Source organism: Panthera tigris, chromosome C1 (assembly GCF_018350195.1).
Source record: "Panthera tigris isolate Pti1 chromosome C1, P.tigris_Pti1_mat1.1, whole genome shotgun sequence".
NCBI lineage: Eukaryota > Metazoa > Chordata > Mammalia > Carnivora > Felidae > Panthera > Panthera tigris.
Window position 1 is genome coordinate 219,064,983 of NC_056667.1, and position 25,883 is coordinate 219,090,865.

A 25,883-nucleotide genomic window follows, 5' to 3' on the forward strand; every position below is an offset into this window, starting at 1 on the left:
TGTGCCTCCCTGGGACACGAAGCCGGCTCCACTCCCCCCAGCCCCCCCGTGGGGGCCTAGACCACCCTGGGGCCAAGGCAGAGGCGAGGGGGAGCATACAGGCCGGGAAGCCAGGCGGGCCTCGGGCCCCAGGTGAGCAGGCAGCATCCTTGTTCATGGACAAGGAAAGCTCGGGCACTGCTTCCTAGCCTGGGGCCCAGGGGACCCCTCCTCCTCCAAGTGCCCACCGGGTAGTGCTGGAGAGGAGGGTCCAGGAGAGCAGATCCAGGCCAAGCTGAGTCCGATGAATGTCTGTGCTGCCTGAGTGTCTCTGCAGGGGGGCCTCCGTCTAGGGGGGGGTGTAGGCTGAGCCCCGTGGCCCCATTCCGGGCATGTCTGTGGGTGCTCGCGTGTTTAGGCTGGCAGGGACCGTGGGCATCCCCGAATGCCACCTGCCTATTTGAAAGTTCGGGAAACCAAGGGCCGGACTGACTGAGGGGCTCCTGTGTTCGCCTGGACTCGGGGACAGGGCTGTCCTGGGACCCACCTCCCCCCTTCCCTGCCACCACCATGTCTTCTGAGCTGGGGTCCACCTTTCTGGCCCTCCACCGATGGGCAGGGTCCCAGAGAGGGGGACTAGAGGCACGCCTCGGAAGGGCGAGCCCCCCGTGCACTGACCGCAGTGGACGTCCCAGACTACAGGACCACGGGACCCGGGCTGCCTCTCCCATGCCCACGTCCTGGGCACGAATGCCGAGCACACTGCCCAGCTGAGGGGGTCTCAAAGTCAGCCTCCTCTGAGGGCAGGGCCTGTCTCATTCGCCAAGTGGCTGTTCTTGGCCCCTCAGCTGAACGGCCCAACAGCAACATTTTAGGCTTGAAAGAGGTCAGCACCTGAGTCCCTGACTGGGTCCCCGCCCCCAAGCTGCCCTGGCCTGGTGGCCTGGAGACCCGAAAGGAAAGGCATGGGGGAAAGGGCCAGCCCCTCCGCGCGGGGAGACCCCCCCCCCATCACCACGTCCCCTCGGGGCCGGCAGCGGTGGCACGGGCAGTGGGCGGCATGGGAAGGCTGGCCCGGGGCTCTGCTCTGCCCGCCTTGTGCGGCCCGAGCGAGCCTCCGCCCGGCCCCGGGACAGCAGATGGCTGTCCACCGGCCGCTCAAGCCTTGGGCTGCCCCTGGATGCCGCGGCCAGCTTGCCGCTCTCTGCAGGCCACCGTCAGCGCCACGGCTGCGGAGCTGAAGGCCCTGCAGGCCCAGTTCGAGGACGCCATCTCGGCCCATCAGAGAGAGGCCGCGGCTCTGAGAGACAGTCTCCGGGAGATGGCGGCAGAGAGAAGCAACGCCGGGAGAGAAGTGAGGGGGTGCCAGGGGAGGGGTGCCGGGAGAAGGGGGGAGAGGTGCCGGGGAGGGGGAGGGGTGCCCGGAGACCCATCCGTCCCACCAGCCCTGGGCAGAGCCTGCGTGCGGTGGGTCTGGCCAGGCTCTGCCCACATGCAGCACGACGCACGGAGCCCAGGGGACTGGGCACTGGGTGGGGTGGAGCTGCCCTGGGGGTGCCCGGGGTGGGGCGGGTAGAGGGGCAGAGGTGTGGGGGGTTTGTGGTGTTTCCGGGGCCGACCGTGCGTGGACCCGGCCGCGGTCTCAAGGCTGCCGCAGGGGCCCCCGGGAGCCATGGGCCGGTGTCCTGCGGTGGGGGACAGTCTCGGGCAGGGCAGGCCAGGCCAGGCTGCGGCCCAGCAGGCAAGCAAGACTGAGGAGGTGTTCCTGAGGGAGACGTGACAGCACCTGGGGAGCCTGGGAGAGGGGAGGGCAGGAGGGCACGGGGATCTGGGCTGGGGGAGGGTGAGCCTGCGCCCAGGTGGGGCCGCGAGGACTGGGGGACCCGTGCCCTCCCCGGGCCAGGCGCCGAGGCCGGCAGGCAGCGCGCTGACCCAGAGCTCGGGGCGGGGGGGCACAAGCAGGCACCGGCTGCTGAGGCAGCAGCAGAGAGAGGGGGGCTCCTCAGCCCTCCCCCAGCGCCCCCAGGGGCAGGCCCCGTGGTGGAGGGAGAGGGAGGGAGAGAGCATGATTTAACATGACAAGCTGTTTACTTTGGCCCCCAAAGAGAAAGGTCTCCTTTCAACAGATTTCAAAGTCAGGCCCGGTCAGCGACCACACGGGGAAGCAAAATGAGATTTTAAAACTGGGGGCTGCAGGGGAGGGGCCAGGAGACTGGGGGCACATTTGTTCTGGAGAGGTGAAAGAGGAGAGAGCACAGGCCTCCCGAGAAGCTCAGGTTCCCAGAGAGGGGCCCCCGGAAAGGAAAGGGGGCCCCCGGGAAGGAGAGGAAACCCCTAGAAAGGAAAGGGCCCCAGGAAGGAGAGGGGGGCCCCCGGGAAGGAGAGGGGAGACCTGGAAAGGAGAGGAAACCCCCGGCAAGGAGAGGGGCCCCCAAAAGGAGAGGGAACCCCAGAAAGGGGAGGGAACCCCCAGAAAGGAGAGGGAACCCCTACAAAGGAAAGGGCCCCAGGAAGGAGAGGGGGCCCCCGGGAAGGAGAGGGGAGTCCTGGAAAGGAGAGGAAACCCCCGGCAAGGAGAGGGCCCCCAAAAGGAGAGGGAACCCCAGAAAGGGGAGGGAACCCCCAGAAAGGAGAGGGGCCCCAGCAAGCAGTGGGGGAGCAGGAGGCTGAGGCGGGGGCAGGAGGAGCAAGCCGGGAACAGCAGCACTGAAGAGCCTCCCAGGCGCCAGGCTGGCCCGGTCGCCATGGAAACCATAACGTTTTCACAGCCTTTAAACTGAAGGAACGTCCAGGCTTCTCTCGGCGCTGCCTGGAGTCCACACGTGTGTGCCTGCACACACACGTGAACCCGCTGCACCGTTCACACCCCTGCCCACACGTGCACACGCATGCACACAAGTGACAGCGTGCCTGTGCATGCCCCCACACACACTCACATGCGGACACAACACTCACAGGGAAACCCGCGGCACACAGCTCTACATGCACTTACACGCACATACGTCACGCATGTGCGTGGGCACATGGGCACGCGTGTTCCTGCATACGCGTGTGCAGGTGCACACGCCACACTCACACACGTCGCTTGCAGACGCGCACGCTGACCACGCATGTGTGTGCTCACACGCACGGGCGAGAGCCCCTTGCCGGCCCCTCCCCTGCCTTCCCTCAGGCGGTGCAGAGCCCTGGAACCACCTCCCTGCAGGAGATTTCAAAAGATGCTGTTTATACAATTTCTAGTAAAGAAATAATTATTATAATCACATTAAGTGATTTGGCTGTAAAATTCCTGTAAAGAGGATGGCTGTTCTCATGAGGCAGAGGGAAGCGGGTGGGGGTGCAGGGGTGAGGGGGGCCCTTCTCCAGCTTTGTTGTGCTCGTTTTCATCTCCTCTGCCCTGGGAAATGAAAACAGTTCCTTTTATGATGGATAGGGCCCTTTGCTGGTCCTTGACCTTCTCGGTGGATTTTTGCTGAGCTCGGCGGAAACTGCCCTGCACAGTTGTGGCTCCCATATGTGGGGGGTGGAAGGGGAGTGGGGCGGGGGGGGGGGGGCCTCAGGCCCTTCCCAAAAACAGAACAACAATAACAGCGGGCGGACACGGGAGCCAGGCTGGCCAGGGGCCTGGACAATGTCCCGCTGAAACGGCCAGCAAAGTGGGGTTTGCTCTTGGCAAACCAGCGCCTTGACACGGCTCAGAGTTTTTGCGGCTTCCCCTCTGTCGGCACGCCGCCGGCCCCCTCCACCTCCTCTCCACCTCCTCCTCGGGACACCCGAGCCTGAACGGAGCCCTCTCTAGAGTGCCCCGGTCAGGGCTGGAGCGCAGGCCTGGGAGGCGGGAGACCAGAGGTCCCGGCCGAGCCTGGAGATCTCCCTCACCAAAGTGCGGGCGCTGGGAGGTGGGCCGCCCCTGCCCTGGGTCTGCACTCGCCTCCAGACCCTCCCTCCAAGGGTCGAGGGGGAGGTGGTGCTGGGGCGAGGAGTGAGGAGGACCCCCGACCCCACCCTGACCCAGCTCTGGCCCTCGCTCAGGCCCTGAGCTTCACACAACCACAGAACCAGCAAGCCCTGCCTAGAAGCCCCCAGAGGGCGTGGGGGTCCCGCTGTAGGGAGGACGGCGTGACGGGTGTCCCATTCTGGGCCTGGAACACATCTGGTAGGGGCAGGGCACGGGACTCACACCTACAGCCTCTCCCCGTCCTCCGGTCAGCTTTTCAGAGCTTTCAAAGCGGCCCGAGGCAGGAGTCTAGGCTGCTGAGCCCTGAGACCAGGGTGGCCCCCACTGGCTCCAGAGCCTGCCCAGCCGGGGGCCTCTGCTGCCCCCCACCCGTTGGGTTTAGGGTGTCCATGCTTCTGCGGAGCACTCTGTCCAGGGCCCTGGTGACAGTGAGAACCCGCCGCCCAAGCAAACTGGACAGCCTGGCCCGAGCCGGCCTTCGTGCTGCCAGAGGATTCTGAGGGCACCATCGCCCAGAGACCCACCCTCCCCTGCCTCCCACGTGATAGGGAGATGAGGGCCACGGAGCAGGGGTCTCGAGCCAGGGCCACCCGCACGGCTACCCACCCCAGGGCGGGCAGCAGCCCCAGTGCCACGGCATCACTGAAGGCCAGCGGGCAGCAGCGGGGGTGGGGGGCCGTCAAGCGGAGGCATCTGGACCCGGGAGGGGGCAGTACGGATGTGTGGGCACAGCCAGGTGCCACGCTGTCCCTGCTGTCTGGCAAGCAGCATCCCCGGGGGCCAGGGAGGGAGCAAGGGCCCAGGGCCAGCAGGGCCAGACCGTCACCTCCCCGGTTCTGGGACCAGCCCTCGTGAGGCACCCTGCACCCCCAGGTGGGCGGAGCCAGGTTGTCTGCTTTTCTCTCAAGCACCTGGGCACACAGGGCTGGGGGCACCTGGGCGCTGCCGGACCAGAGCCAGAGGCCGATCGGCAGCTCCTACCCGCCCCCCCCCCCACCTGCCCATGGCGCCCCGGCCCCCGGCGGCCCCGACAGCCTCGTGCCCCTTCCCCAGGCGGAGGGGCTGCGGGCACAGCTGGACGAGGCCCAGGAGGCACTGGCCGTGCTGCGCGGGGAGCTGCAGGGCAGCGAGGAGAGCCGCGAGGGGCTTCGCAGGGAGGCCCAGGAGGCCCGCCGGGCGCTGGGCGAGGAGGCCCGCGAGAAGGCTGTGCTGCAGAGCTCCAACACCGAGCTGCGGGCCGCTCTCCGCAGGGCAGAGCAGGACAAGGCCAGGTATGAGCCCGTGCAGCATCCGTCAGGGGGCCCTCCGGCCCCGAAATCCACCGGAGGGGCAAAGTGTGCGGGACGCGGGGTGTTCTGCTGAGGTGGGCCAGAGGATGGTGGGTGGACTCACTAAGCTCACGGTGCCAGCTGTCCATCAGAAGGCTCTACGGTGCCCGCACACGGGCGGGGACCTGTCCCTGCCCTCGGAGCATTCCCGTCCGGCGGGCCACACAAGCCCCAAGTGGCGGGCAAGAGACGGCCAAGGGCTGGGGAGTGGAGGGAGGAAGAGAGGCCTGTGCCAGGACTCTGGGAGGCCCCCCATGGGAGGGACCGGGAGGCCGGGACCGCAGGCCTCGCAGAGGGGCATTAGAGGTGCGGGCCTGGCGCTGGACACCGGGTCTCTGGGAGTGTGGCTGGAGCACGGAGAAGGGTGGAGGGAAGGTCTAGGGACGTGGAGAGGGGCAGATCCGGCTGGGCACCCGGACCTAGTATGCCCGAGGGGACCGGCCCCAGGCAGCCCCAAGGAGGCTGGGCCCTGGGACACCGTAGAGCCGGGATACGGGGCAGGCATCCGGCCGGAGTGAGGTGGGCAGCGGAAAGGTCTCTGCGGGACCTGCTGGAGCCCCAGCCTGTGACACTCTGCTCAGTTTTCAGAGGTCCAAGGAAGAAAGGGAACGGAAGGTGCTGGTCCTGGAGGAGGAGCGAGCAGCGGCCCAGAAGGAGGCCTGTGAGCTGCGGGCCAGCCTACGGGAGGTGCAGCAGGCTCGCGCCGACGCCTGCCGGGAGCTCCAGGAGCTGGGCACACAGGTGAGGGCAGCCGTCCTGGAGCCCCGCCCCCACAGAGATGTCCCCTCCCCCCTCTGTCCGGCTCCCCCAGGTGCCTCCAGGGCACCCACCGGACCGCGGAGCCCGAGCTCCAAGACATGGCCTCGCTGTCTGTGCCTTTGGAACATTCTGTCCCCACACTTGCAGCCTCAGCTGGAGGGCCCTGCTCAGACTCGTGGGGCTTCCGGCTGGGTCTGCCCCATGGGGTACGGATGACAAGCCTCAAGATTAATGGCTGAAAACGACCACTTGGACGCCCGTGGCCCCTGAGATCAGGAATGCGGCGAGGGCACAGAGGGGCGCCTTGGCTCTGCCCGACGGTGCACGTGCCAAGAAGACTCCACAGCGGGGGGCCTGATGGCAGGGCTGGGCTCACGGGCAGGCGGCCCTGCTCTCGGGGTCGGTGGCCGTACCGGCTGCCGGCTGGGCACCTCCCGGCCCGGCTGCCTCGGGGCTCAGAGACCACCTGCACGGCTTCATCCATCTGCTTCGGTCTCCAGAGTCAAGGGCCACTCACACCGAGTTCGCTCGGTTTCGGGACCGCTCAGAGGAGGGGCCTAGATACCCCTCCAGGTGGGAGGCCGGTCCAAACATCCGCAGCCGTTGTGAGTGGGCCGTGAGGTGCACGGGGAGGAGAAACCCGGGGTCCAGTGCTCCCTCCAGGCCAGGCGTGTGCTGCACCGCCCTCCCTCCTCCCTCCCCCACCACCGACCCCCCCGTGAGGAAGGTCTAGCGCCTTCCTTTTCAGATGAGGACGTCGAGCCACAGAGACATGTGTCGGACCAGGGTCCCCGAGGGTGACAGCCAGCGAGGGGCCCAGCCCGCTCCTTGCCCACGGGGTGTCCTGGCCTCAGACAAAAACGGCTTCAGGAGTCCATCAGCTACAAGGGCGTGGTCTCGGAGGGCACCCCCAGCACCCACATCCCCCATCGCCCAGAACTGGGCTTGGCCAGAGTGGGGGGCGGCGCTGCCCAGGAGGAAGGCTCCCTCCCCAGCACGTGTGAGCAGAGGCAGGGGCCCAGGAGGGGCCCGGCGAGCCCCTCGGTGCCACCCCACACTCGCAGGTGAACATGCTGCGGGCTGAGAGCCGGAGAAAGAACGTGGGGCCTGGGTGCCACCAGGGCCGAGGGACAGGGGTGCTGACTGAACGAATGCAGCCAAAGTGGGGACCCCCTGCATCTCCTAAGGTTCTCGTGTTTTAGAAAGGGACAGTCTCGCCCAGGGGACATGCGAGTTCTGAGCCAGGGGACAGGCAAGAGCCCCCAAATGCCCAATTGTCAAAGAGCCTCTGGGTTTGGAGTGACACCTACACCCACGCCTGCACGTGTGTTCCCACAGCCCGGCCCGCGTGGGACCCCCTGGTCCGGACCCAAAATCACGCACACGGCGGCTGCACTGAGCACCCACCGTGCACAGAGAACCTGGACTCTCCTCCCACGACCTATGTGACCCTTGTGTGACCTCACGGCTCCTCACTTCTACCCGTGAATGGGGTCGTTAACACTGTGGCCACCCGGAGAGGAAACGGGGTGGGGCCCGGCCCTGCCCCCTGTGCCAGGGCTTACGGTCTGGCAGAGGCTCTGTGGCCTCGAGCCGGGAGCCTGGCTGCCTCCCCCAAGCCTGTCACTGCCCTAGGGGTGACGTGACCCTGTCTATTCCGTCGTTCACTCACAGGTATTTAGGGGGCACCTTGTGTGAGCGGAGGCCCCGTCCCAGGGGCTAAGCGGCACAGGTCAGGCTGTGACCAGGGTCCGCAGAGGCAGACAGGGTGGCCTCATTGGAGACGACGGGACGGGCGGCTACGGAGGGGCAGGTGGTCAGGTAGGGCCCCTCCGCACCCAGGCCAGGCCGCCAGAGAAGAGAGGGGCCTGGGGCCCAGCGGACCCGAGGGGTGATCGTGGAAGGGTAGAAGGAGTGACCCAGGTACAAGAGCCCAGGACCGGCCTCCCGGAGGCCAGGCCTCTCCTCTCGGCCCATAGGTGCTGTGTGCCGGGGAGGCTGGTTTACCCCCGTGCCACCCCGCGGAAGCCCGTGGTGTTGCATCGGGCCCCCTGAGGCTCCCCGGCCCTGGTCTCAGGACGATGCTGACCCAGCCTTTGCTACCACGGGCCAAGAGCAGCCACGGACGAGCATGGGGCTGGCTCGAGGCAGCCGGTCCCCTGCCACAGGAGGGGACAGCCTAGGGCCAACAGCTGGCTGGGGGGTTCACGAGTCTGAGAGGACGCCTGCCGGGATGTGCTCTGTGGTCCTGAGGTGCCCCTCCCCACCTGGGCTCAGGGGCCCCCAGCGCCAGACACGGGCTGGGAGGCAGGTCCGAGGTGCCCCTGGCCGTGACGTGCCAAGCAGGGAGTGAGGACAAGAGGCCTGGGGGCGAGGTGCGGAGGGCAGGTGGCTCTGGGACAAAGGGCTTCTACGTGAGCCCTCGTGACCCTCCCACAGGTCCTGAGGCTGCGGCGGGAGCTGGAAGAGGCGGAGGCCGGAGCTGAGGCCCGGAAGCAGCAGCTGGAGGAGGGCCTCCGCCAGAGCCGGGGGGCCGAGCGGACCCTCCGGGCCGAGCTGCACGTGGTCACGGGGAAGCTGCAGCGGGCCGGTAGCGTGGCCGACGGCCTCCAGGCGCGCCTGGACGAGGCCGGCCGCCGGATCCACAGCCTGGAAGGGGAGCTGGCCCGGGCCGAAGGTGCCGGGCGGCACGCGGAGGCCCAGCTGGGCCGGCTGTGGTCCACCCTGTGCCGCGGCCTGGGGCTGCGGGGACGAGGCCCCTCGGGCGCCCCCGAGTGGCCCGGCCTCCCCGGTACAGGTCAGTGTCCTCAGTGGCTCCGGGTAGGCTCCTGTCCCGGCGCTGGCACCCACCCAGGACACCTCCTCCCCCCCCCCCCCCCGGGCCTCACGGCCCACACAGTGAGGGGCCCCCGCAAGCTCCCTGGGGGCGGGGACAAGCAGAGAAAGGGGGGGCAGGGCACCTGCATGCCTGTCACCAAGTCTCCGCCACGTCCCCGCCGCATCCCCTCCGCTGCCACTCTCCTGCAGGCTCAGATAGCGTCCAGAGCGCCGGCCCCCCGACCGGGTCCGGCTCACCGCTCCGATGGCCGTCACCGGCACCTGGGGACCCCTGCCCAGATGTGGACGTGGACTCTGTGCGAGACGCCCTGACGGACTTGGTGCAGAAACTGCGGGTTGCCCAGAGGGAACGGGTAAGGGGGGTGGAGAGGACATGGCCCGGGGGCTCCCAGAAACACGGAGATGCTGCCCGTCACTCTGCTGTCCATCCGTCCATCCACCCCAGATCCGCTGAGGCCCTGGCGGGCCCTGGGGTCACCGGGCGCCTCAGCGCTCAGACTGTCCTTTGTTGGGCGTGACAGATAGCAACAAACACCACGGTCCCTCAAAACTCAGCTGCCGCCCCAACGGCTCAGGGCCTCCTCCCTTACTCCCGATTAGCAGCAGGGCCCCTGGCGCCGGGCGCCGCTACGATGCCCACCGGGGTCCAGGTCAGCGTGCCCGAGCCCCCCAAACCTCCAGCCGGACACCTCGGCCCCCGCTCACCCACCGGGCTGCCCCCTGACCTGGGTCCTTCCGCCCAGGACGACTGGCACCTCCGGGTGGTGAGCCTGAGCGGCCGGCTGAGCGAGGCAGAGCGCGAGCGTGCCCAAGCCCAGAGCCGCGCGACACGGCTGCAGGAGGCACTGGCAGAGGCGGAGGAAGGTGACCCCCTTCCCTCGCCCCGTCCCCGAACACCGCTGACAGGGCCGCCTCCCGGGCTTCCCCCCAAGCGCCCCACCCTGGCGGCCGGGAGGGTGCAGTCCCGGAAGCTGCTCGGGCGTGGGCCAGCGTGTCCCCCGGGTGTGCCCGGCCCTCTCACAGTGGCTCCCCGTCACCAGGGGATGCGGTCCAGAGCCCTTGCAGGGTCCGCAGACCCTCCTCCCACCACGCTGACCTCCCGGAACCCGATTCCACAGCCCTGAGGCCCATCTCTCCGTCAGGTCTCTGACCCCTGTCACCACCGAGAGCGCCCCTGGCCTGCTGGTCGCCCCATTGCATCACGTGCCCTCCTCCCTCCGTTAGTGGGTCTGCCCAGGAGGTGTCTGGAAGGAGGGATGTCTGTGGAAGGACAGAACCTGGGAGAGAAGGAGCAGGCAGAGGGAGCCAGGACCCCAGACCCGCCCCCGGGGACCCTCAAGCGGCAGGGAATTGTCAGACGGGCGGGGGGGGGGGGGGGGAGGACTCCAGCCCCCGCCGTCTAGCTCCCAGTCACTTAGCCAGCCTGTGAAATGGGCAGGGGCGACCCCCACGTGGCGGCCGCACTGACCTTGGGAGCCAGGCAAGCAAGCACCCTGCTCGCCCCGCAGCCCGGCGCCAGGCGGAGAGTGAGAGGCGCAGGGCCCAGGCAGCGCGTGCCCTGCAGGAGGAGGCGCTCCGGAGCCTGGAGGAGCAGCACCGGGCTGGCAGGCGGGCGGCCAGCTGGGAGAAGCGGAGGCTCCAGGTGGGGCACGCAGCTGGCGGGGACCTGGGGACGGGGGGGGGGGGGTGAGGGGGTGGCTTCTGGGGGGGCGGAGGTTTGGGGTCCCCACGGGCAGAAGCACAACTGGGCTGGAGCAGGTGGCCTCGAGGGACATGGTGGCCCCACGGCGCTCATCGGGGGCATCCCCTGGCAGAGCTGCCTTGGAGGTGGTCCCAGCCCTTATTTGACAGATTAGGAAAACCGAGTCTTAGGGAGCGCCCTGCATGACAGAGCTGGCGAGGCCCGGAGCCAGGGGCAGACCCCCAGGGCAGGAGGGGCGGGCCGCGCCCCATTTTACGTGCGTTCACGTGTGTGTGTTCTGTGCGTGCTTGAAAATAAGGCTTTCCGTTTGCAGGTTACACATTTTGAAATGTATGTATTAATTAAGTCAACCTTTACAACCACGTCAGTCACATACTCCAGGTGGGATCTGTCTCTCGAGTTTATGAAAACCGGGAGTGAAGTGCTGAATTTTGCCATCACGGTGGGGGCAGGGAGGGCAATACCTCCTTTTGTCTGTAAGGGTCTTTGGTTTATACATTTCTAGGACACGTTCTTCACAACTTGAAGCTTCTTGGCCGCTCTGCCTCTTACCAGCCTAGAGCTCCCGGTGCCTGTTCCGTGCCATTTGTCCTGAGTCTGCTGTGCCTGACACGTGCAGTGGCCACCCCCCATCCCCGGTCCCGGCCCCGCGCTCCCGCCCCGTATGTTTTCAGTCACCGTTTATTTCATCCGCCTGGCCTTGGTTTCAAGCCCACCTCGGAGCGTGTGCCTTTTCCAAAGGAATTTATCCCGCTTACAAGTTTTGCAATAATTTATTTGCTCTGGTTTTCTTTGGTTGCTGACAGGATCCTTGCTGATTTAATGCTTCCTCACGACTTCCATGCCAGCCTTTTATTTCAGGGTTATTTGCTCCCCCTGCCCCCTTCCATGGCGGTGGGAGTGTGGCAACAGTGAGCACGGCAGCCGACGTGTCACCGCGCCGTGCACAGGGGACGCCTCTGGCTCCCCGCCCCTCCCCCCGCAAGGGCTCTGCACCTGTGTCCAGGGGCTCTCCCCTGGGCCCCTCCCCTGCCCCAGATGGCCCTGCCTCCACCTTTCTTCTGGTGCCCGGCGGGGGTCCATGAAGCGCCCGCCCCTGAGTTGGAACCCCTCCTCCTGTCTGCAGGAGGCTCTGTACTCACAGCAGCCCACACTGTGTTCCTTTCTGACCGCTACGCAGCCATTGCTGCAGACTGATGACTGAACCCCGGGCAGCGGGCAGCGTGAGCTGCCAGCCCCACGGGGGGCGGGGTCCCACCTGGCACAGCGGGGGGCTCTTGGGAGGGGGTGGGGAGCCGCTTCCTTACCTGAGGCAGACTCTTCGCAGCCCATTTCCTGGCTGAGGAGCCAGCGGCTTCTGGGGGCTTCTCCGGCTCCCGGCTTGGGCCTTCCCGTCGGCCCTCGCGACAGCGCGGCGGCGACGGCAGGACCCCCACACGGCCCCCTTCGCACTCGAACCCCACGGCCGCTGCTCTGCCGCCAGCCCGCCGGGCCCGTGGGAGTCACCAGGCCCACCTGGGTCATCCCCCTTTGGTTAACTCAGAGCCACTGAGGAGTCACCTGAATCACGTCTGCAACAGGCCCTAACGTGGTCACAGGGTGACCCTGGGGCAACCCTGGGGCTGCGGGGCACAGGCCAGGTCAGAACTCTGCCCGCCACTCCCGGTGTCAGCAGTGGGCCCAGCGGGTCGGTGGGGACGCGGTGAGCGAGGCTCGCGACCCATCTCCCCGGGAGGGGCCTGTTTCTACTCGGACTTCTTTTCTTGTTTGCCCCGTGACCCCAGGCTCAGACAGTTCCAGAAAGGTAATGTCTAGGTGGTTTGAATCGTTCCTTCCAGAGAGGAAGCCAGAAGGTCCGTTTATCTTGGAAATTCAAAAACGTTCCCCAAACGTGGACTCGTTCCCTCTGTTATCTTAGCCTGTGCATCATCTCCGCTTGCAGAGTCGAATCTGTCTTCGGTCGACGCACGTTATTTCCACCTAAAGACCACCGCTTCTCCCCCACCCTCTTCCCACTCTTTTGTCCTGAAATTCGCTGCAGCCCAGCCTTGCTCTCTGGGCCTTTTCCTCCTTGTTCATCTTGAATGTCACCTCTTGTCACTGGCTCCCTGCCACGTCCCAGAGAACTTCAGGTCTTTATCTAGGTTAGTTCATCTGACTGCCGCGTCTAACCTAGTCCCTGTCCTCATGCCTGGATTGGTCCTCGTGGGGTTTGGGGGGGTTTGTTTTGTTTTTTTTTGAGAGAGAGTGCTTGCAAGTGTGGGGACGGGGGCAGAGGGGGACAGAGAGAGAGAGAGAGAGAGAGAGAGAGAGAGAATCCCAAAGCAGGCTCCACGACTGGTGCAGAGCCTGATGCAGGGCTGAATCCCACAACCCTGGGATCATGACCTGAGCTGAAATCGGGAGTCGGACACTCACCCGACTGAGCCACCCAGGCACCCCGGTCCTTGTGTTTTTAATCTCAACTGTTCCCACTCTGGCTCCCCTTCATGAGAGCGTCGGTGAACCTTTCCTGACACCTGTTCCCATTTCTTGCAATAACTCTGTTCTCTTTTAACTCAATACCCTCAGATCTGATCCCTCGGACTGACTTTGTCTCTTGAACCACAGTTGATTGCTGCTGTCGAGATTTTCCTCCTCTGCACGTCTTCAAAGAAGGGGGTCTGGTCTTGTTCAAAGTCAGGAGTGGAGAGAAACCCACCTGGGACTTCACATGTCCCTGTCCAGATATTTCAGGCCCAAAGTGAAAGGCAGAGAGAAAGGGGGAGCCATGGGGACCCACGGGGACCTTGGGGGTTGTGGGGAGCGGGCAGGGCAGCAGGGGCAGCATGGGGGGCACCAGGGACAGGGAGGGTGAAGGCCCTGTTCTCAGGGGCACGGCTGGCTGTGGTGGCTGTGGTGGCTGGGGTCCCCTCCTCTCCAGCACTTGCCTGCCAGGGGATTGGGGGCCTTCGTGACCTGGTCCTTATTAGCCTGCCCTCCAGCCCCCAGCCCAGGCCCTGAGTCAGCGTCCCCAAGGTTCTGTGAGGTTTCCACGCATGGGTGCAGAAGGCTCTTCTGGATATTGTTCAAACCTTCTCTACCCCTGTTCGTTTTCCTGCTTGATTAAGAATTTCCTCAACTTTTCAGCAAAGTCTATGAGCTGAAATCTATCCGTTGTTCTTAGAACCCTAGCAATTCTCCTATTTTTAGGCCACTTGGTTCTGTGTGCCTCGACCTCGCGGGAACCCTCAAAATCTCTGATCTCCAGGTCTGAGGAAGGTCTTTCCCAATGTTTGAATGTTTATTTATTTATTTTGAAAGAGAGAGTGTGTGAAAGGGGGAGGGGCAGGGAGAGAGGGAGACGGAGGACCCAAAGCAGCTCCGCACTGTCAGCACAGAGCCCGACGTGGGGGTCGAGCCCAGAAACCGTCATGACCTGACTGAAGTCGGATGCTCGACCGACTGAGCCACCCAGGCGCCCCTTACCCAATGTTTTAACCTGTCGGCCACTGAGGTGGGCACCTGGGAGGGGGATTCAGACGCACCTAAGGCGCAGAGGCCCCAGGCCCTTTTGACGAACAGCAGATCCCAGCTGCAGCGTTTGCAGCCAGCGAGGGGCTCGGGTCGCGGGGCCACACTCCCCACCGCCCACGCCCCCACCGTCGGTCACGTGGCCAAGCCGCCAGCCTGTGCCAGAGCGAGGTCTGCGTCTGACGCGGCTGCTTTCACTTTCACGGCTGGGTTTTCCCCCCGGTTCACATGAGCCAATGTGTTTGTCAAGAGAAAGTCAATTAAAAACATGTTTTCCTAATTAAATGGGAGGCTGTGCTATGCAAACAGTAAGATTCTTGTTTGAGAGCAAATCCCTCCCCGTTTCCAGGGCCACCCTGGGAATTCAAGAGATCAACAGGGCAGAACCGAGCACAGAGCGCTGGGACACGCGCCCAACACCGCACCTGGGGGTCGTCCTCAGAGCAAGCGGGGGTGCGGGCCCACACACGCTCCCAGGGAGAAGGGGTGTCCCCCCATCAGAGCCGGGTCACAGCCTGCCGGGCATCCGACCTGCCCCAGCCCCCCAGGGCCCTGCACACGCCCTCTTCTCCCGAGCGAGCGCGCTCCTCCGGGCCCCAAACAGCGTCGGTCAGGTTCCAGAAGCAAAGCCGGGAGCCGCTCGGCCTCGTGGACTGGCAGGCCGTGCCGTGCGGGTCGGCGGGCCCACCCAAGCCCGGAGCGGCCGCCCGCCGTTTAGGGACGACTGTCTGCATCTGTACCCCCTCAGGGCGCCGCACTTGCCAGAGTTTGGGCGCAAAGATTATTTTCTCCTCATGCGGTCAATGGGTGAGCTTCCACCGCCACCTGCCAGACACGGAGCGGCCGAGGTCAGGTTCCCGAGACGCACGGGACTTGCCCGCAGACGCTCCGCACCTCACTCACTCCATACGCCGCTCGCTGCCTCTCCCCTGCTCCTCCCGCGGCGATGCGGGGGCCGCCGGGGGCCGCCTCTCCCCTTGGGGCGGCTGTTGTCGTCTGGACCTCCGTCCACCTTGTGTTTTTTAAACGCCAAGGACCCGCACACGCTATTTGACATTTTATTACACATGTAGCTAGGTCTCTGGTTGGACCCGTTTTGTACCTGAGGCTCTATCTTATTTATACCTGTGGCTGTGTCTGTCTCTCGGCCTCGAAGCTTTCTAGCTGCTTCTCTTAATCTGACCTGCCAACAGTGCCCCCTGTTTGGCTGGTCTTTTCAAAAGAACCGACTTGACCTCTTCTCGCATTTTTGCCTACAATTATTCATTTCAGCTTATATTAACATCCTCTCTTGTGTTTTTGTAATTGGCCTCATTTCTTAAACTGAGTAAGTGATGTATTTATGTTTGAGTTTCCTCCCTCAATAGAGCATTCCGCGTTATCACAGTTTCCTTCCTTGTGGGCCCGTGTGCACCACGGGTTTCTGACATGAATTCTTTTTCTTTTTACCACTTTTCTAAGACTTTCAGTTTTTACTTCTCAAAAGAATGATGACACATCTGTCTCTCTTTTGGTTGCCGTGTCCGGTCGCACCGCTGAGGGGCCGAGGCTCAAGGGCCGTTAGGAGCTTTTGAGCAGCTTCCGGATGGATCTGCGTTTATGGTCCTGCTTTGTAGGTTGTCGGTTGTTTGCTCTCTTGGTTTGGTTTCGTCTGTTTGTTTATGGTATGTTTGGAGGGAAACTGGGCAACGTTTACAGGGAAGAATGAACGTTTGGGATTTTTAAAGGAAATGTTGAAAAACAATAGTGAAACTGACGATAAGGCTCGGCCGGTCAGAGCGGGAGAGCAGAGCGAGAGGCAGGCAGGCAGCGCGGAGTCCAGAGGTGTCTGCCACCGGGCCCTGGGCTCCTGTGCAGGCCGGGTCCCCTCTACGTCTGAGCGCTTCCCGGTGCCGGTGTGTTCCTGGGCCGGGCCCCGGGGGGATCTGGGCTCCGAGGCTCTCAGAGGGCAGGGCCGTGTGCCCAGCTTCCTGCAGCTACCTGGACCCTCCAACCGAACCTGGGTTTGCGAGGCTCGCTTGCCCAGCCCACAGCTTGTACAGCATCAGGACTCGGAACTAATGCGACACCAGAAATGAGAATAACCGAGTGGTGCACCGGCTGACCTTCCTAAAGGGCGCACCGTTCATTACGGTTCGTTTGAATTCCAGAAATGTTGAGTCATTACAACAGGAGCACAATCCTTCACAGAAGTGGTTCGGACCTCTTTAAAATGCCACGAAATATTTAAGCCATATTTGAAGGAAACCTCTGCTTTTCTGCCGGAAACGTGCACAAGCAGAAAACAGTAGGTTTCAAGTGTGCAGGGGAGGGTGAGTCACTGGCTTTAGGCACAGGCACGGTCCCCACTGTCCGTTTCTAAAGTACTGGGCGTCAGACAAAAAGGAGGATGTCCAGGGTCAGCCCTGCAGCCCCTCCCCCAGGCAGGCACTCCCCTCCCTCCTCTGAATCAGCCTCCGCCACAAGCAGGGCAAGTTCACGCCAGCATTTGTGACAACCGAGTGAGCGAGCGAACGGATGGGAAGGCCTTGCAGACACACACGCGGGACACGGCCGCGTGAGCGCTCCTGGCTGGCCCGGGACCCTGTGGCTGCAGGGCTGGCACCCGCGTGGCTCATCAGGGGGTCCCTGCGCCTTCCGGCCTTCCCTCTCTGGCTCCGTGCCCAGTCTCCCTCTTCCTGAACGAGCACCCCATTCGCCTGTCTGCAGCCCTGTCTCCCCTCCCCCAGCCAGGCTGCTGGGAACGGCTGCCCCCCTCCACCCTCAGCCCCAGCTCCCCCCACCTTCACACACGTGCAAAGGTCACAAGCAACATCTGGTCCCATCCAAAGGGTCCCTTATGGGTCTGCGTCCGCCTGACCTCTCGGGACATTCCACACGGGGGACCAACCTCTCCCTCCCTCTGGTCCTCCTGGGCTGCCGTCTCCGCCTCCTCCCCTCTGCTTTCACATCTCCTTGGCCCAGGACCTGTTCCCTGCCCCTCTCCCCTCTCCCCAGGACAGCCCTCCCCTCCCTGGGCCATCAGAGCCCTGGGCCTCCAGAGCCACCTGGTTCTGTGACACTGGCCCCACATCCAGTGACTCCTGGGAGGCTCCTCAAGACTGAACTCTGAACCTTCACCCCCAAAGGCGCCCCCTTCCCATCTTGGTAAGTGGGTCCTGGACCACCCAGCAGTACAGGCCCGGGAGCCCTTGGGACACCAACGGCTCTTCAGCCCCCACATGACACCCCCAGCCGTCTCTGGAGTCAAGTCATGTTCTTCAACTTCTTGCCCCCTTGAGTCCAAGTTACCACGGGCTCCCGCGTGGACAGCTGTGGGACTCCCAGACTCCCCCAGCGCCACACCTCTGCCTTCCCGCTCAGCCCCCAAAGCACTACAGGTGTGACTCCTGATTTTCTGGAGTCTGAGGTACCAGAAGGCACAGGCCACCTCCCCCACGGAACACTCAGGAAGATTCAAATGCAGGAGACTGGCCTGGCACGGCGGGCAGGACGGCGGCTTTGCCGGGCAGACTCGAGTAGGCTTGGGTGTGTTTGTTTGCTCACAAGAGCTCTCCAGGCCCTCTGTGTGCCCGCCCTGGGGCCCGAGAGACACAACGGCGCTGTTCTGGGGACGGCTCCGAGCAGGGGGTGACAGGGACGATGGCTAACAGACGGCCAAGCGGTGCTGCAGGGAACCCAGTGCCGCGGGGCCAGGGGGCCACGGGGCCAAGAGGACACCGGGCAGAGCTCAGGCAAGGGGCAGCAAGAGGCTCTCACTCGAGAGTGAGCAGGGTGGGCGGGTTTGACGAGTGGCCGTGTTCCCTCCGCAGTTTTCATCCTGAGGGCAGTGGGGAGCCACTGCAGGCTCAGAGCAACCACACGGCCCAACTCAATGTACGGACTGAGACGCGTGGTCGGCCACCCCGTGGAGCATGCCTGGAGACAGCAAAGCGAAGGCGTCACGGGCGCCCAGGCAGACGATGACGGTCTGGGCAGGCTGAAGCCAGAGGGGCCAAGGACTGGGCAGGGTGGGTGAGTGGGTGTCGGGGGAGGGGAAAGGGCCACGTACCGGGGCTCGGTTTGAGTCCGATGTGTCCAGGGTGCCCGTGGGGCAGGGAGTAGTGTCCTAGGACAGATGCTTCTGTGCACACAGCAGGGTCAGAAGTGCTGACGGGGGCGTGGGGGGGGGGGGGCGACGACACACGGGGGCAGATCTCAGAGGCAGAAGGGGGGGCACACAGGCTGAGCCCACCAGGCTCGGTGAGCTGGGGAGGACTACCGTAGCCCGTTACAAGGGCTGGAAGCCCTGGAGGGATGCCACGCGTCTTCTGAGGCCACCCCCGGCCACAGCAGAGAGCCCGCCCACTGCAGCGGCGCCCTTCCCACCACGGCTCCAAGGGAACTCCAAGCGCACGGGTACTCGACCTGTTCTTGCCTTTTTACAACACAGCGACCTGCAGCACCGTGCAGGCAGATGCCCTGTGCTCCTGCCCCGGGAGCACACCCCAGGCCGTGTTTCCAGGAGGCCTCACGATCCTTTCCGCAGGAGCAAGTGGACGCACTGCACGGGGCCCTGGATGAGAGCAGAAGGCACAGCCAGGGCCTGGCCCAGAGGGGGACGCGGCTGGAGGCGCAGGTCGCCTGCCTGGGGCGCAGATGCCAGGAGGCAGAGGGCACGATGGAGCCCGCGCAGGTGAGCGGCTCCAGAGGGCAGGGCCCCCCGCATTCCCTTTACAGAATCATCGTCCCCCCCCCGCCCCCCGACAGGAAAGGAGATGCCCGAGGCGAGCGTTCACACCTGGAGCCCCAGATGCCCAGACACCACAGCGGACAGACGGGGAAACTGAGGCGGGAGGGAGTCAGAGGCCCTAGGCCTCTCCCCGGGTTTCCGGCTCCACAGCACGCGCCCCTAGGACAGAGGGCCGGCTGTGGACGCGCAGCTCAGGGGAAGAGAGCGGGTGAGCCGTGGGCCAGGCCCGGCTCAGCGCTCAGCAGCAACAGCGCAGGGGAGGCGCTTCCCGCGGGAGGAGACGCCGCGCGCAGGCGGGACCGCCTGCAGGGGGAGCTCGCGGTGCTGCGCGCGCGCAGGGATGGTGGGCGGGCCTTGGCCGCAGGGGCCGGCGGTGGGGCGGGGGTCCGTGGAGGGGCGGGTGGAGGCGGGGAAAAGGGAGCATCCCGTGGGGGTCCAAGCAGGGCCAGGCTGCCGGAGGCGCCTCCCTGGGTGGGCACCTGTTCTGCACCTGCCCACCCCTCTCCAAGCTCAGGGCCGCCCTGTAGACCTCCGTAACCCCATGCCTGGTGGTGACGCCCCCGCTACTTTTCCTCTCCTCTGGTATGGCACCCCGGGGCCATAGCAAATCGCCGGCTTTGTCCCCAGTGTCTGGGCCACAACCCTGCATGGAGCTGTGTGGCCTGGCACACGGCCTACCCCGGGAGCCCCAGATTTTGCCGTCCACGTTGGAAATGACCCCAGGCCCGGGGAGTGCCCAACAGACAGGACCAGGGCAACAGCTGGGGAATGCACAGGGCTACACAGTGGGAGACCAGGAAGGCTCAAGGGAGAAGCCGATCTAGTCACCCCAGCAGTCTCCACACAGGGCAGGGTGCGCGACAGGGCCCCAACTAAAGCCCTCGAACAAAGGCAGACAGCGACGTCCGGGGCAAGGCAGGGCAGCGCGCCGGCCCCCAGTGTGCAGACAGAATGGGGAGGCAGTGAGGCCGAGGGGCCCACTGGCCAGTAATTCTGTGAGTGGATCCAGTCTCCATGTGAGAAACAGGTCGAAGTGGAGCTATTCGGGTTGAAATTAGGGGTGGGGGTCACCAGAGCATCGTCCTGGGGCCCAGGTTGACTGAGGAGGAAACTGGGGCCCGGAGAAAGGGAACCAGGCGGAACATCACCCAGGCCGCGTGCCCGCTCGTGGCTCTGTGGGTCCACCCGGCGGGTGCCCGCTGTGGGGGGGCCCTTCCCCCTCACATCACCTGAGACGGACGGGGCTGTGTGGCAGACCCACCCGGCTGCCTGTGACGGAGTTACACCCTCACAGCCCCCTCTGGGGGCAGACAGGATGGGGACTCGAGCAGGGAATACGGAGGAATCAGGCCATAGGGGAGGTTGGGGACAGCCTTTGCCGGGCTGATGACCTGGCGTCTGAGGCACCTGACCCTTCGTGTTCCATGACCCCATCTACAAAGTGAGGAAAGCAAGAGTCCTGGCATTGACAGGGGTGCTGAGGGCCTCGGCCACGGTCCCCAGGGTAGGGTGGGCTTCCTAAGGCTTCACGGGGATGAGGATATAGAGGTGTCCTGCTGGCCTAATGGCCTGGTTCTCGTGACCGAGAACCTCCATGAGCATGCCTGGGCCCCATCTGGGCAGAAACCCTCGTGGCCTGTCCCCCAGAACAGTGGCCCGAAGCAGTGTGGGCACAGAGGAGGAGCACGGGGACACGGCCCTGCCGGCTCAAGCCCTTCCCGCTGCAGCGCTGGCCTGGGCAGAGGTGTGGGAGGCGTGTGCCAACGGGGGCTCATCTGCACACGCGAAACAGGGGACCGGGCCCCGAGGGGAGGGCATTTGTTACGGTTGCTCGAGGCAGCGGCACCCAGCCAGGGTCTCCCAGGGGACGGTGGGGAGGGTCCATGTTAAACGACACGGCCTCACAGATCTGCAGGGGCCGCCTCAGGTCCAGGAGACCCCTGCTCACCCAGACCTGCGGACCAGATTTACGCGGAGCAGGCTGGGCTGGGCGGTGCGGCCTGAGGGCAGAAGGGCCAGGGGACCGTACAGGCCGGGCTTGGCCTCACCAGAACCGAGTCCTTGCCCGTGGAATGGATGACAAAACGGTGGGTGTCCAGAACTCGCAAACTTTGGAGGACAGAGGGGCTGGCGCAGGACATGGGCACCAGCAAGGAGCGGAAGAAAGACAGAGGCCACCAGCCACAGCAGGAGCAGGACAGAGGGTGCGGAGTTGTGCCACAAACCAGGAGCAGCGGGGTCCCTCTGGGAGCGACGTCTGCCTTCGAAGGCCTCCCCGCGCCCAGCTGGCCCCCAGCCTCTCTGACAAGGAGGGCCCGCTGCAGTGCCCGCGGAGCAGCAGGCCCCGAAGGAGAGCAGTGAGGCCCCACCAGGCGAGGGCGCTGCTGGGCCTGGACCCTCCAGCACAGAGTCTGCCCAAGCACGTGTGAACAGCTGTCCCAGGGCAGGTTCTGGCCACCAGACCACACTGCCCAGCTGACGTGGACTCGGGGACAAGTGGGTTTTCCAGAGGGGAGTGGCCAGGTCAGCGGGGTGGCAGTCAGGGGCAGGGCCCCTGGGAACGGGATGCAGGCACAGGGGCCAGCAGGTCAGGACAGTCACTGAAAGCCACTGGCCAGCTTGTCCATGCAGGGCCACCTGCCCTCCCAGGAAGGTGGGTCGGCCCACCCTTACGGTCACGGTCACGGGAGTCCTGCTTCTCCTGAAAGGCGGGCCCGACACTGAGCTGCTGAGCGGGGGGGGGGGGGAGCCGAGGCCTCTAGGGCCTCTCCTGGCAGCACGGGCCCGGCCGCGGTGGCATTGCCCAGGGCCGCGGAGCCAGTTGTGGGCCCCTGCAGCCCAGGTCGGGGAGGGGAGGAACAGCTAATGAGTTCCAGGAGGTCAGCTGCGAGGGGCCCCCAAACCCATAAACCCTTTATTGGTGTCTCAGGAGGGGAAACCCGGATGTGGCCGTTTATTTATTTTGGATTTCACTTTTCTCTTCCCTTTTTAACATGCACTTCCAGGAGTGTGACTGGATTTTTAGACAAACAGGACCTTCCTTCTTCAGTGGAAGCGGATCCGTTGTTTTCCGCACCCCTGAAGAAGAAAGAAGCCCTTATTTTTGTAACGGACCCTTTGTTTTCCGCACCCCTGGAAGTCCTTATTTTTGTAAGCTGTTCTCCTATCACTGACCGAATAACTTTACCAGCAAGACAGAGCCACCACATCTCCGGGCCTCTGTGACACCAGCCCCAAGGCCTTGGGCACAGGGCAAGAAGACACCGAACGGAGGAGTGCCCAGGGGCCCCATCCGCCCCCCGCCGGGCACAGGGACTGGCCCGGAGCCAGCAGGACCCACCAGGCAGGCGGGCAGAGCAGGGTAGTGGAGGGGGGCCCGTTTGGAGAGCCCCAACTGCTGACAGGCCCAGCGCCCACCCATGGGCTTCCAGAAGGAGGTTGTCCACATCCAGCACCCACGAGGCATGACCTGAGGTGTCCGTGCCTTCCTCCAAAAGGATCACCCACAAGGGACAAAAGGAGGCCCGCCAAACTTCCCGTTGAAAATGTTTGCTCTCTCAGTCCCCTGCCATTAGCCCCCTGCTTGTGACCAGCATGCCGGAGAAGGCCACCGAGAAGGGGGCTCTGTTGGGGGCAGCTTGCAGCCCCCTGAAGACAGATGGTGGGGACATAGGCTTTTTGGGCCTGGGTCAGAGTGGGCAGGGCCCTGAGTGCAGGGGGTCGGGGCTCCATGAGGCCAGGGCAATGCCGGGAGGGCCCCTGGGCGGCAGGCCCCGGAGGCCACCCAAAAGATGGAGCCGTTCCCCTCCCCCACCAGCCTGAAGCAGGCTGGCACCGGGAGCCCGTGCTCCTCCTTCAGCCCGCTCCCTGGCTGCAGGGCCCTCCCTCTACCCAGCCTGCTCTCAGGGGACCCAGAGCCCTTTCCAGAACCTCCTTTCCAGAGGGGAAGGCTGGCCTGACCCCACCTCCCCCCCACCCCCACCGCCAGAGGGCCTCTACAGTCTCCGACGCCTGGGCTCTTACAGACGGAGCAGGAGACGCTGAGGAAAGAAGGGGACACGGCAAGGCGGGGGGCCCGGAAGGAGCAAGTGCCCCAGCCCGTGGGCGGCCTGCACCAGGAAGGGGACAGCGCGCCGAGGCACCACCAGCGGCGGCAGGTCGGCCGGGCCAGCCTCGGGGGTGCACCCAGGGGCAGGGAGTGTCCGGCGGGTCTCACGCCGCACAGCCCACGTGGAGGCGCGCACACAGCCCGGAAGGACGGGGTGGACCGCTCCCACACCGACCGATGCGGAGACCCGGCCCCAGACGACAGTGGGGTCTACCAGGCTCACACCGCAAGGCGCAGGCAGGGGTGGAACCAGGGCTCGGGGCTCTGTGGGCCCCTCCTGGTCTCCTCCCCAGGCCCCGCAGGAGTGGCCACACGGCCGAGGGGGCTTGTGCAGAACAGAGCAGGTCGGGGAGGAGTGTGGGAAGCGCGGGGTCAGGCAGGCCTGTGGGCAAGTCCAGGGGCTGCTCCTGTGTGTGTGGGGGGCATCTCCCCTCCCACCGCTGGCCAGACCCCTACCTCCACACAAGGACTTGGCAAGAGGGGCAGGGGCGAGAGTGAGTCTGTGACGCCCACACGAAACCCCCCTCCACCCGACGCCTCCCCCAGTCCAGCCAAGCAGAAACTGGGATGCCAGTAAAACAGCTGTGAGGCCTAGCCTGGAGGCCCGTGGGTGGGGCTCTAGGCCAGACAAGGCCCAGGGGCTGAATGTGCTTGAACCCCTGGGTCGGCCTGCCAGTCCTGGGCCGGGCCTGTGCCCAGCAGAGGGCGGCAGAGCCAGCTGGGGGCTGGAGGGAGGAATAGTAGCCCTAGGGGGAGGGCTGGACGCCCTACCCTGGACTCTGTGCAGCTCTCAGGTCGGTGGGCAGCAGGGAGGAGCCCAGGTTCTCACCTCGGGCCCGGAGAGCGGAGCAGGCCCAGGCACAGGCCCAGCGGTCGGGAGCTGGTCGCAGGGCCCGGCTGCAGGCTGTGCAGGCCCTGGAGAGCCGGGAGCAGACCCACCGGTAGCGGCGGCCGAAGTTCCCGGAGGAGGAAGTGGGGCCTGGACCTCAGTGCCCCAGGCAGAGGGAGGGGTGGGGAGGGACGGGCACCCTGTAGCAGCACACCGCAGGGGTGCCTGCCTGGCCTCGGCCTGAAATCCTGCGGCAGGGGGGTCCCAGCCACCCCCAGGGGCTCTCACACTCCATCCGACCACCCCCACCACGCACCGAGGGGCGGAGCGAGTGTTCTGAGACAGGCCACCGGCCTCTCTGTGCCTCCATCATTGGGCCCCTAGGAGGAAGGTGAGGACAGTTCTTGGGCCGGAGGTCACCGCGGGTAAAGTGTCCAACTGCACCTAGCACATGGCAGTCGGAGCAGAGGTGACCCCCGCACCTGTCTGTCAGAGTCAGGAAGGGAGAACAGTGGTGTACGTGGGGACAAGGCAGTGACGAAACATGGCAGTGACCCTCCCCCCGCCGGCACCCCGCCCCCCCCCCCCCCCCCGCACACCAACGCACACCTGCTGGGGCTCACCCTTGGGCTCCTGGGGGCCATCTGGTCCAAACTCTCATCTTATAGCTGAAACCCAGAAGGGTAAAGTGACCACCCGGTGTCACCCCCAAGTTAGTGTCCCTAACCCACCAAGTCACATTTGCCAAATTTATAAGCTGAGCAGCATGCATTTCCTTATCACTCCGAGTGCGTTCACGGCCTGAATGGAAGGGGGTCCATCCACTGCGGGTGTGCAGTGGCCTCAGTTCCTAGGACCCCTGGGATGGGTGTCCCTGAAGAGCATGGCTCCACATACCCCCATGTGACAGCCAGCGAGTCCCCCGCCTGCCTGATGTCTCTCTCCCAGGCACCTGCCTCTCCTCAGGACCCCCAGAGCTCTCCACAACCACGGCCCGGGAGCCCTGGCTACAGGCCCTGCCCACCCCCCGCCACCACCCACCCACCTGAGCTCCTGCCCTGTCCCCAGGTGGCCAGTCTGAAGAAGCAGCCGGACCAGGAAGCGCCTCGGCATCAACAGGCCCGCCTCGGCCAGGCCTTGCGGGCCAAGAAGTGAGCCCTGCTTGCCAAAGCCCCCAGGGTGGCCCGACAGCCACAGTGCCGACCCGACAGCGCATCAGAGCCGCCATGGGGAAAACGGACGTCTCACGCTGCTCAGAGGACCGTGGTGCCACGGCCCAGAGCCCACCACGCCTCCCCCGGGGTCCTATACCAGCAGGCGCCCTGCGATTCCACAGAGCACCGAGCTCCCCCCGGCCCTTGGGACCTCCACCTCTGCGCACCCTGGACCAGCCTCCAGGACACTCCTCGCAGGCGCCGCCCTGCCCCTGGCCCGCACCCGGCCTGGCACTCTGTCTCCACTTGGGACGCACTGATCTGGCCAGACCCTGGTCACCAGGCCCCATCAGGCCGGCTCCCGCGGCCACAGGCTGCGTTCCATGCCTTCAGCTCTATAAACATGGGGAAACACGTGGAAAATATTTCCACCAACTAGAGCCAAAAACATAATGTCCTGCGAGGCCCAGCCACCACTTCCCTACGTCCAGAGGCCGCGGAACCTTCTGTATCCAGGAAGTGCAGGTCCGTCACAGTGGCAGGTGGCTGGAAATGACTCAGAACCAAGTCCCTGTGACTCGCCGGCCACGGGAAGCACTGGCCGTGAGAGCTGAAGCTGTTACAGAATCCCCCACTTTTCCAGCCTATAAACTCTGGGAAAATTCCTGGGGGAACCGGCCCCAGTTGCTAGGGAGACCGAGGTGGCCATCTCGGGCCTCTGTGGGGTTCACCTGTCAGCATTTTTACTCATTTCCCCCATGAACGTCGGCCAGAGTGATTTGTTTTCCTCCCCAAATGGCCTCCCCTGTTTTGCAAGCGGCACGTTTACGATACGCAGGGCACCGGCCAGCCCGGTAAATTCCTGCGGGCACAGGTGCTGGCTGCCCTCCAGGACTCCTGGGGGCGGGCAGGGCCGAGAGCACACAGCCCACCTCACTGCTGTCCCTGCACCTTGCTGCCCGAATGTGCGATCACCGTATGTC

General features: G+C 65.0%; 1 protein-coding gene across 1 annotated transcript in view; it reads left to right on the plus strand.

Annotated features, from left to right (window-relative positions):
• CROCC2 (ciliary rootlet coiled-coil, rootletin family member 2) overlaps positions 1-24,901 on the plus strand; it is a 70,943-nt gene extending 46,042 nt beyond the window's left edge. The window contains exons 21-32 of the mRNA XM_042993938.1: positions 1,190-1,333; positions 4,991-5,208; positions 5,847-6,006; positions 8,464-8,821; positions 9,052-9,215; positions 9,606-9,726; positions 10,371-10,504; positions 18,606-18,752; positions 22,835-23,120; positions 23,705-23,858; positions 24,131-24,137; positions 24,815-24,901. Of these exons, the coding sequence (XP_042849872.1) occupies positions 1,190-1,333; positions 4,991-5,208; positions 5,847-6,006; positions 8,464-8,821; positions 9,052-9,215; positions 9,606-9,726; positions 10,371-10,504; positions 18,606-18,752; positions 22,835-23,120; positions 23,705-23,858; positions 24,131-24,137; positions 24,815-24,901 (1,980 nt within the window). The remainder of the gene's footprint in view (positions 1-1,189; positions 1,334-4,990; positions 5,209-5,846; positions 6,007-8,463; positions 8,822-9,051; positions 9,216-9,605; positions 9,727-10,370; positions 10,505-18,605; positions 18,753-22,834; positions 23,121-23,704; positions 23,859-24,130; positions 24,138-24,814) is intronic.
• The last annotated feature ends 982 nt before the right edge of the window (positions 24,902-25,883 follow it).